Below are 10,524 nucleotides of genomic sequence, written 5' to 3'. Positions count from 1 at the left end.
CAGGATGGTCTCGATCTCTTGACCTTGTGATCCACCCGCCTCGGCCTCCCAAAGTGCTGGGATTACAGGCTTGAGCCACCGCGCCCGGCCTCTGTCTTCTAAGTTTAAGCAATTCTCCTGCCTCAGCCTCCCAAGTAGCTGGGATTACAGGCATATGCCACCATGTCGGGTTAATTCTTTTTATTTTTAGTAGAGACTGGGTTTCGACAGGTTGTCCAGGCTGGTCTTGAAATCCACTTGCCTCCCAAAGTGCTAGGATTACAGGCATGAGCCAGGGTACCCAGACTAACTTGGTAACTTTTTTTTTGAGACTGAGTTTTGCTCTTGTTGCCCAGGCTGAAGTGCAATGGCGTGACCATGGCTCACCGCAACCTCCACCTCCCAGGTTCAAGCGATTCTCCTACCTCAGTCTCATGAGTAGCTGGGATTACAGGCATGTGCCACCACGCCTGGCTAATTTTCTATTTTTTAGTAGCAACGGGGTTTCTCCCTGTTGGTCAGGCTGGTCTCGAACTCCCAACCTCAGGTGATCCACCCACCTCAGCCTCCCAAAGTGCTGGGATTACAGGTGTGAGCCACCGCACCCAGCCCTAACTTGGTAACTTTTAAAGTGACTTAATTTTTTAAAATTGTACATTCCGGGATTCCTTTTAAAAAAAGATTCCTTTACAGGGAAAGTCTAGTTCATATTAACCAATTTTCAAAACAAATTAATAACATTGCAAGATAACTGCCAATAATGATGATGATAATAATTACTGTAATGGTTTTTTCTCTTAGCCATTCAGGATCTTTTTCATCTTCACTATCTACTTCCATTTCTTGTGGACGGAGAGGTAAGCAGGTATCACTATGGAAATAAAGACGATTGTGGCCACTACTATATGTTCTTTGCTGTTCTACTTCTCCATCTTCAGATTCAAGAAATTCAGACATGCTTGCTTTTGTTCGTTTTGGCCTAATAGAAAGAAATAAATGTTGATTTATGGCCTCTACATCTATACCATCTAACCTCATGACTATGAGTTGAGATCTGTGATAATTTGCAACATCACCATTTTATAAAACTAACCATAAAACAACTTTAGAGGCACAACCCCACTAGTTATTTTCTTTCTATACAATCATGTAAATCAAACCTATTACATATGAATTCACACACACAGTTTTAAAACTGTCTTTCTGTGTGAAAAATAAACCCAGAAAAAAATAATCGTTAAAAAGGATGAAAAAGAAATGAAGTGCTAGTTAGGACACATTCAGACAGGAATATGCATATAAAATCCTATATGTCAAAATTGTATATTCTAACCCATGTATATCCACAAAGCAGAAACGCCTTAACAATGGTTACATTCGCATACACCTGCCTTAAGAATTTTTTTTCAGGGAAAAAAAAAAAAAAAAAAGAAAAAATTTTTTTTCAGTTTTATTAAGATTAAAAACTCCCCCTTGTAATTTTATTTATTTATTTATTATTATTTTGAGATGGAGTTTCACTTTTATTATTATGAGACGGAGTTTCACTTTTGTTGCCCAGGCTGGAGTGCAATGGAACCATCTGTCCGCCTTGGCCTCCCAAAGTGCTGGGTTATAATCCCAGCACTTTGGGAGAACCAGGCGGGCAGATCACCTAAGGTCAGGAGTTTGAGACCAACCTGACCAACATGGAGAAACCCCGACTCTACTTAATTACAAAATTAGCCGGGCATGGTGGCACATGCCTGTAATCCCAGCTACCAGGAAGGCTGAGGCAGAAGAATCGCTCAAACCCAGGAGACGGAGGTTGCAATGAACCAAGATCACGCCATTAAACTCCAGCCTGAGCGACAGAGTGAGTCTCCGTCTCACCCAAAAAAAAAAAAAAAAAAAAAAGTTTATAGAGATGGGGTCTTACTATGTTCGGCTTGTCTCAAATTCTGGCCTCACGCGATCTTCCCACTTCACCTCCCAAAGTGCTGGGATTACAAGCATGAGCCACTTTACTCAGCCCCTTTGTAACTTTAATCTCAGCAGTTAAAGCTACTGCTGTGAACACACCCGTGTAAATATAAAGCTAAATGTAAGGAGAACCACTCTCAGGTACTACTTAAAAGGATATAATCTCATGGAATGAATAATAAATGATAGGGATAGTGTTCTTTATATTTCATACTACCCAGATAAGGGATATCCCTTCCCTTCTTGAAAGGTTCCTACGAAGTGTGCACACGGAAACTTCTACTGACAGAATTATTTAATCCCACTAACCTCTGCAGCAGTAGTGACATTAATATCATTAAAACTTAAGGATAAAGTTCAAAGAAAAAGTGAGAAGACATCTGTAGTAATAGGAGCTAGAAAGTGTTACAACGCAGTTAACAACCCCATAGACACCAAATGCTACTAATTTCCACGTAACTAGCAGCTTCGTTTGGCAACTTTGTTCCTCCAACATCAATAAAAATCAGACCTTAAACTTTAGTTATATGCCCTTTTTACCTACCTGCACACAAGAATGTGTGTGATAGGTGTTCTCTTAACTGGTCCGTTGCGACTAAAAGCAAATCCAGGTTGGCGATGAATATCCTGAGGATTTCCTGCATAGGAGCCATCATAACACTCATTGATAGAAACATCTATCCTAGCACCTTTTGGATGATACTGCAACAAAAATGTCAAAGAAAATATTAATTATCGTATCCTAAATATCTATCCCTCCAATTTAATTAATTAAATAATTTGTGGGTTCTTAATATTTGGAAAACTAAAACAGGCCAGGCACACCAGCATGGCAAAGAGGAAGTCAGAAGACCTGGGATCAACAAGATGTGTTAAAATCTTGACTGCATCATTTACTGCTTGGTGACTTTGTAGAAATTCTTTTCTGCTTGATCAAGAATAAGAAAATTCTCACTTAATTCAAAGAGTTGGTTGAGGATTTTGTGCACCAATACAGATACACTACACAAACATTATAATTAAATTCCAAATATATGTCAACTCTGAATAATTCACTGTAATCCATATATAAAGCACTATCAAATACAGAAATTTGTTATTTTTATACAAAGTACAACTTTTGAAAGTCACACTGCCCTGTACTTAATGCATATTTTCCCCTTTAATTTAAAAAATTTTTGTGGGTAGGTAGAAGGTATATGTATTTATGGGGTACAAGAGATGTTCTTAATGCATATTAAGAAAAAATGGAAATGTACTCACAACATAATTGAAGATAAATCTGCTATGGCAGAGTTTAAGATGCTTGAGTAAACTATAAAGTTTGCGGCAGTTCAGAGTGCACCAAGGGCAATGTAGGTCATCTCTTGCTTCAGTTTGTTGTCTAGTATTGTTGTTATAAAGAAACTGGAAACAATAAAAAAAAAAAAAAGGCAAATATCCAATTTACACATGACAAAGTATTTTGTTTTAATATCACTTCTAAAAATAGTTAAAAATTTTTAAAGGAAAATAAAATTAGAGCTATTCCCTTTAATTAACTACGTCCAGTGAGGCAAGGTGACTCACACCTGTAATCCCAGCACTTTGAGAAGCCAAAGCAGACAGAACAAATGTATCACTTGGAGCTCAAGACCAGCCTGGGCAACATGGTGAAACCTTGTCTCTATAAAAACTACAAAAATTAGCTGGGAGTGGTGGTATGCACTTGTTATTACAGTTACTCTAGAGGCTGAGGCAGGAGAATCTGCTTGAACCCGGCAGGCAGAGGTTGCAGTGAGCCGAGACTGCACCACTGCACTCCAACCTGAGCAACAAAGTGACACCCAGTATCAAATAAATAAATAAAATAAAAATAAACAAAAAATATTCATGTTTAGCATACAAAAAAACAAATACATTTCATAATTATTTTAAGAAAGGTCAGCTATTTTACCTGATAAAATATTCTTAATTTTTGTCGGTTTTCATTTGGAGTATCCTTTTCTTTTCTTGTTTGGAGATCTGTAGTCAATGATTCTTTAACAGCTGAAATTAAACACTTTTATATTCAATAAAAACATGGCTTTCGAAAAGCAAAATAACATGCCCCACAAAAACTATTAAACACTAATGGTTTCACAGAATTCTATGTGTGGTATTTAATACATTTCTGTTCTTTGGCAGGATATATTTTTTCCTTAAAAACCACCTCTGGCTGGGCACAGTGGCTCATTCCTATAACCTCAGTACTTTGGGAGGTCAAGGCAGACAGATCACGAGTTCAGGAGATTGAGACAATACTGGCCAACATGGTGAAACCCCATCTATACTAAAAATACAACAATCAGCTGGATGTGGTGACACATGCCTATAGTCCCAGCTACTCAGGAGGCTGAGGCAGGAGAATCACTTGAACCAGGTAGTACTCAGACATTGCAGTGAGCCAAGATTGCACCACTGCACTCCAGCCTGGCAACAGAGCAAGACTATCTCAAAACAAACAAACACCTCCTATGTCCTAAACAATTATAAAAGTAACTCCAAGTAATTATATGTAATCACCATGCTGTTTTAAGCATGTTGAGGTCAAAATGTTTTTTTGTTTTGTTTTTTAAGATAGAGATTCACTTTGCTTACCAGGCTGGAGTACAGTGGCACAATCTCAGCTCACAACAACCTCCACCTCCTGGGTTGAAGCAATTCTCCTGCCTCAGCCTCCTGGGTAGTTGGGATTACAGGTGCCCGCCACCACATCCAGCTGATTTTTTGTATTAGTAGAGATGGGGCTTCACCATGTTGCCCAGGCTGGTCTCCAACTCCTGAGCTCAGGAAATCTGCCTCGGCCTCCCAAAGTGCTGGATTACAGCCATGACCCACTGTGCCAAGCCCAGAGTATAGTTTTAATTGTATTGTCAGAGACTAGGAGTTAGCAGGCACCAAGTGTTGGTTTATCAGAAAGTAAGATTAAACTGATTATATTAAATTGATTTCAGGCCTGGTGTGGTGGCTCATGCCTGCAATCCCAGCACTGTGGGAGGTCAGAAATTTGAGATCAGCCTGGCTAACATGGTGAAACCCTGTCTCTACTTAAAAAAAATTAGGTGTAGTTGCACACATTTGTAGTCCCAGCAACTTAGGAGGCTTAGGCAGGAGTATCGCTTGATCCTGGGAGATGGAGGGTGCAGTGTGCTGAGGTCGCAGCACTGCACTCCAGCCTGGGTGATGTAGCAAGACACCGTCTCAAAAAAAAAAAAAAACATTATTTCAAATCTAAAAAGGTAGTAAGGGGTAGAGAGGTTGGGCAGGAATAACATGGAGAGAAATGCCAGATATAGGTGACAGGGAGATGGAGGGAGCAAATCACATTGCCATGTATGTACCTATGCAACCATCCTGCATGATCTGCACAAGTACCCCAGAACCTAAAGTGCAATAAAATATATATATTTCTTAAAAAAAAAGATAATAAATGATTCTGGTATATTTCCTTTTAGACATAAGAGAAAAAAAGGTATTTATTTTTCCTTAATAATTAACAGTTAGAGCCAGGAGCGGTGGCTCAAGCCTGTAATCCCAGCACTTTGGGAGGCCGAGGTGGGTGGATCACGAGGTCAAGAGATCGAGACCATCCTGGTCAACATGATGAAACCCCGTCTCTACTAAAAATACAAAAAATAAGCTGGGCATGGTGGTGCGTGCCTGTAATCCCAGCTACTCAGGAGGTTGAGGCAGGAGAATTGCGTGAACCCAGGAGACGGAGGTTGCGGTGAGCCGAGATCGCGCCATTGCACTCCAGCCTGGGTAACAAGAGCGAAACTCCGCCTCAAAAAAAAAAAATAATAATAATAATAATAATAATTAACAGTTAGGTATAATTTGTATAAGACATTTTCTTAGTTTTGTTGCAACCTTGTACCTATTTCACTGGCTTCAGCGTATTCTGAGATGTGCCCACACTATAGTTTACTTGGGAAATCTTTCCTCTGAACAGGCCATTTCTTTTATACATACATATATATATATATATATATTTTTTTTTTTAAAAGATGGGGTTTCACCGTGATGGCCAGGCTGGTCTTGAACTCCTGACCTCAGGTGATCCACCCACCTTGGCCTCCCAAAGTGCTAGGATTACAGGCATGAGCCATCGCGCCCGGCCTTTATTTGTATTTTTTTATAAGCAAAAGGGTCTTACTATGTTGACTAGGGTGGTCTTGAACTCCTAGACTTGAAGCCATCCACCCACCCAGGTATCCCAAAGTGCTGGGATTATAGGTGTGAGACACTGTGCCCGGGCCTCATTTCTCGTATTTCTTTAATCTGACCATTACTGTGAAGTGTACCCAATGAGTGTAAATGAGTGGTCAAAGAGGACATCTTAAGCCTTCTGCCTTCTCTAAATACACAGAGACACACATGAATGCTCCCAGGTCAAGGACAATGTTTCTACTGGACAGACATAAAAATGACAGAACTTGGTCAGGCACAGTGGCTCACGCCTGTAGTCCCAGTAGTTTGGGAAGCCGAGGTGGGGGACTGCTTGAGCTCAGGAATATGAGACCAGTCTGAGTGACACAGCAAAACCCCATCTCTACCTAAAAATACAAAAGTTAACAGGGCGTGGTGACGCGAACCTGTAGTCCCATCTATGCGGAGGGCTAAAGTGGGAGGATCACTCAAGCCTAGGAGGCAGAGGCTGCAGTGAGCTGAGATCACACCACTGCACTGCAGTTGGAGTGACAAAGCAATGCTCCATCCCAAAAAATAAAATAAAATGACAGAACATTGCAACTTGGGCCTCAAACTCAGCAGAAAGTTAACTCTATTTGTAAATGTTCTTTCCTCTTAAAAATTGGCTGGGTGTGATGCCTCACACCTATAATCTCAGTACTTTGAGAGGCAGGTGGATCACCTGAGGTAAAGAGTTTAAAACCAGCTGGGCCAACAACAGCTTGAAACCTCATCTCTACTTAAGAAAAATACAAAAATCAGCTGGGTATGGTGGTGGGCACCTCTAATCCTAGCTAGTTGGAAGCCTGAGGCAGGAGAATTGCTTGAACCTGTGAGGCAGAGGTTTCAGTGAGCCTAGGTCAAGCCACTACATTGCAGCCTGGGCAACAGTGAGACCCTGCCTCAAAAAAAAAAAAAAAAAATTATTGCAAAATTTAACCTAGTTTTCTGGTAGTCTAGAAACTAGGAGGAAAAAAAAAATTAACCTGGCAAAATTAACATTGTGATGATCCTCTTCCAGCCTCATCACTATAGAAACACTCTCTCTATGTATTATTCTACAACATAGAAAACCTTTTATGTGAGTTGTAAAAAACACAGTTCCAAAGCCCTTTATAGTTGTGATTTCAAAATCTTAAAAGCTAATCTGAAAATCAATAGTTTTCTTGTGAGCTTCTGGCCAAATTGTTTAGTGGAAAAACTTTAGCCCTAAGACAACATGAGGACCCCACTTTAAGATGGTTATATATGACATCTATACTATGTACCATATCATGCTTCTAATTTTTTTTTTCCAATTCAAATTTCTAGGCACACTTGGCACAAAGGTTCTGGATAAATAATTTTTACTAGTACTTCAACACAAAACTTTACACTTAATATAGAACTCTAATTTACCATGGTTTATAACCTAATAAGCCAAATATTATTTCCAAAAGATTAACCATATAGAGGCCACTTGTGGTGGCTCACACCTGTAATCCCAGCACTTTGGGAGGCTGAGGCAGGCAGATCACTTGAGCTTAGGAGTTTGAGGCCAACCTCGCCAACATGCTCAAACCCCATCTCTATTAAAAATACAAAAACAGCCAGGTGCGGTGGCTCACGCCTATAATCCCAACACTTTGGGAGGCTGAGGCAGGCAGATCACCTTAGGTCTGGAGTTCGAGAGCAGCCTGACCAACATGGTGAAACCCTGTCTCTTTAAAAAAAAAAAAAAAAAAATACAAAAACAACCAGGCACAGCAGCTCATGCCTGTAATCGCAGCACTTTGGGAGGCCAAGGCAAGTGATCATGAGGTCAGGAGATAGAGACCATCCTATCTAACATAATGAAACCCTGTCTCTACTAAAAATACAGAAAATTAGCTGGGCGTGGTGGCAAGCGCCTATATAACCAAATACTCGCCCAGATGGAGCCACTGCACTCCAGCCTGGGTGACAGAGGGAGACTCCGTCTCCAAACAAACAAAACAAAAAACAAAAAAAACAAACAAACGTAGCCAGGCAAGGTGGCAGGCACCTGCGATCCCAGCTACTTGGGAGGCTGAGGCAGGAGAATCATGTGAACCCAGGGGGCAGAGTTTGCAGTGAGCTGAAACCGCGACACTGCACTCCAGCCTGGCCAACAGAGAGAGACTGTCTCAAAAATAAAAAAAATCACATAAAACAAAAGACAAGTGAATTAATCTAAAGCATAAGACTTAACTCTGCAAACCATTATTTTGATAGCAGTATTTTCTTACCAATCGGTTGAGTAGGTTTAACTGAACCAGGCTTGTTTTCCTGATGGAGACTCTCTGAATTTCTAGTGGCAAGAGGTTTGGCAATAGGAGCTGTAGATTTATCATTTGTCTCTCCTGTCCAACGAAGAGTAAACTGCAACGTAGGTCCCTGAGAAAATGTTTCAAATGGAGGCAGCCTCTAAAAAAAAAATCATGCGAAGACTGGAGATTCATATATTGAATTGAAAGAAATTACAGAAATAAAATTCACTGTAAGTCAATGTGATTTGACTTCAATAAATTTTTATTGAAAAATCCAAATGCTGACTGAGATAGGCAAATAAACGTATACAGGAGACACTGTAGAACTTGAACTGGAGAGCACAGGCTGTCTAAAAGAGGCAACCACTTATCAGCAACGGCTGAATTTTTGCCATGTGGAAACACTCGTCCAGCACAGTCAGATATTCAGGTTTTTCCAAAGAAGTCAGAAATCAAAGTTTTCATGGGAAATCTTCCCATTTATGTTGATAACCAGTTCAAAATGTCTATTTTTTCAGACAGAATTTCACTCTTCTCGCTCAGGCTGGTGTGCAATTGACACAGATCCCAACTCATTCACTGCATCCTCTGCCTCCCGGGTTCAAGCAATTCTCCTGCTTCCGCCTCCATAGCTGGGACTACAGGCACGCATCACCACGCCTGGCTAATTTTCTATTTTTAGTAGAGACGGGGTGTCTCGATGTTGGTCAGGCTGGTCTCCAACTGCCAACCTCAGGTATCCGTCGACCTTGGCCTTCTAAAGTGCTGGGATTACCAGCATGAGCCACTGCGCCCGGCCTGAAAATGTCTCAAAAACAAAATTGTGGTGCCCAAAGCCTACTTGCATGCAACCTTTGCTCTTAGGTGACCAATTACTTTTAGTGTGTGTCTGTAAACTGAACCGCTTTTCAATTAGTAATTTTCCTTGACTTCTCTCAGTTTCACTGACAATGAATTCCCCTCCTCTTTGGTTTTAGGGCACTGAGCTATTTAAAATAGCTAACTTTTAGCAATCTGACCCAAAAGCTCACCCATCCTCAAGGATTTACCTATTAAGCTGATGATCCCAAACTGGTTCTCCACAAACTCTAAACTCTTTTCGCCAATTGCTTCTTGGACATTGCCAGTTGAACTAAAACATGTTTAGAAGTGAACTCATTATCTTTTCTTCAAAAATACACTTTACTTCTTCCCAGGGAGAACATTTAAAAAGAAGTGTATCTATATGCTCTGGCTTAAAAGGATAACCATTTTACAGGGTTAAGAGCTTCCAGATAAGCTTGGCATGATGGCTCACACCTGTAATCCCAGCACTCTGGGAAGCCGAGGCGGGTGGATCACTTGAGGTCAGGAGTTCAAGACCAGCTTAACCAACATGGTGAAACCCCATCTCTATTAAAAATACAAAATTAGCCAGTGTGGTGGCACATGCCTGTAGTCACAGCTACTTGGGAGGAATAGGCAGGAGACTCGCTTGAACCTGGGAGACGGAGGCTGCAGTGTGCTGAGATTGCACCAATGCACTCCAGCCTGGGTGAAAAGAATGAAACTCCCGTCTCAAAACAAAAAACAGCCTTCTCTTCCTGGTTCTTCCAGGAGTAAGGAAAAGCTGGGTAGAGAGGAGAGGGGGAAAAAAAAAAAAGCTTCCAGATAGTGGAACAACTGGAGGTTCCTGGAAGGGGCACGCTAGAGAGGACATAAAAGCTCCACGCCCCTTTCTCTGATACCTCACTGTCTGTATCTCTTCCTTTGAAAAAAAAAAAAAAAAAAAAAAAAAAAACTAACTGGGCCAGGTGCCACTTGTACTCCCAGCACTTTGGGAGGCCAAGGAGAGTGGACCACTAGAGGTCAGGACTTTGAGAACAGCCTGGCCAACATGGCAAAACCCTGTCTCTACTAAAAATACAAAAATTAACCAGGTATGGTGGCACACACCTGCAATTTCAACTACTCAGGAGGCTGAAGCAGGAGAATCACTCCAACCCAGGAGGCAGAGGTTGCAGTGAACTGAGATTTCGCCACTGGACTCCATACTCTGGGTGACAGCAAGACTCTATCTCAAACCACCACCCACCCTAAAAGAAAAAAAAAAAAAAAAAAAAAA

At 41.0% G+C, this 10,524-nt stretch overlaps 1 protein-coding gene across 2 annotated transcripts in view; it reads right to left on the bottom strand.

Moving 5' to 3' along the window:
* SUZ12 (SUZ12 polycomb repressive complex 2 subunit) overlaps nt 1-10,524 on the bottom strand; it is a 70,161-nt gene that overhangs the window by 6,922 nt on the left and 52,715 nt on the right. For both annotated transcript variants that reach the window (XM_017542063.2, XM_017542064.2), the window contains 5 exons: nt 8,400-8,577; nt 3,878-3,969; nt 3,205-3,348; nt 2,486-2,643; nt 760-958 (listed from right to left, as the gene is read on the bottom strand). In XM_017542063.2, the coding sequence (XP_017397552.1) occupies nt 760-958; nt 2,486-2,643; nt 3,205-3,348; nt 3,878-3,969; nt 8,400-8,577 (771 nt within the window). The remainder of the gene's footprint in view (nt 1-759; nt 959-2,485; nt 2,644-3,204; nt 3,349-3,877; nt 3,970-8,399; nt 8,578-10,524) is intronic.

Source organism: Cebus imitator, unplaced genomic scaffold (assembly GCF_001604975.1).
Source record: "Cebus imitator isolate Cc_AM_T3 unplaced genomic scaffold, Cebus_imitator-1.0 Scaffold140, whole genome shotgun sequence".
Classification (NCBI taxonomy): domain Eukaryota; kingdom Metazoa; phylum Chordata; class Mammalia; order Primates; family Cebidae; genus Cebus; species Cebus imitator.
This window is presented reverse-complemented; position numbering and strand designations above follow the sequence as displayed.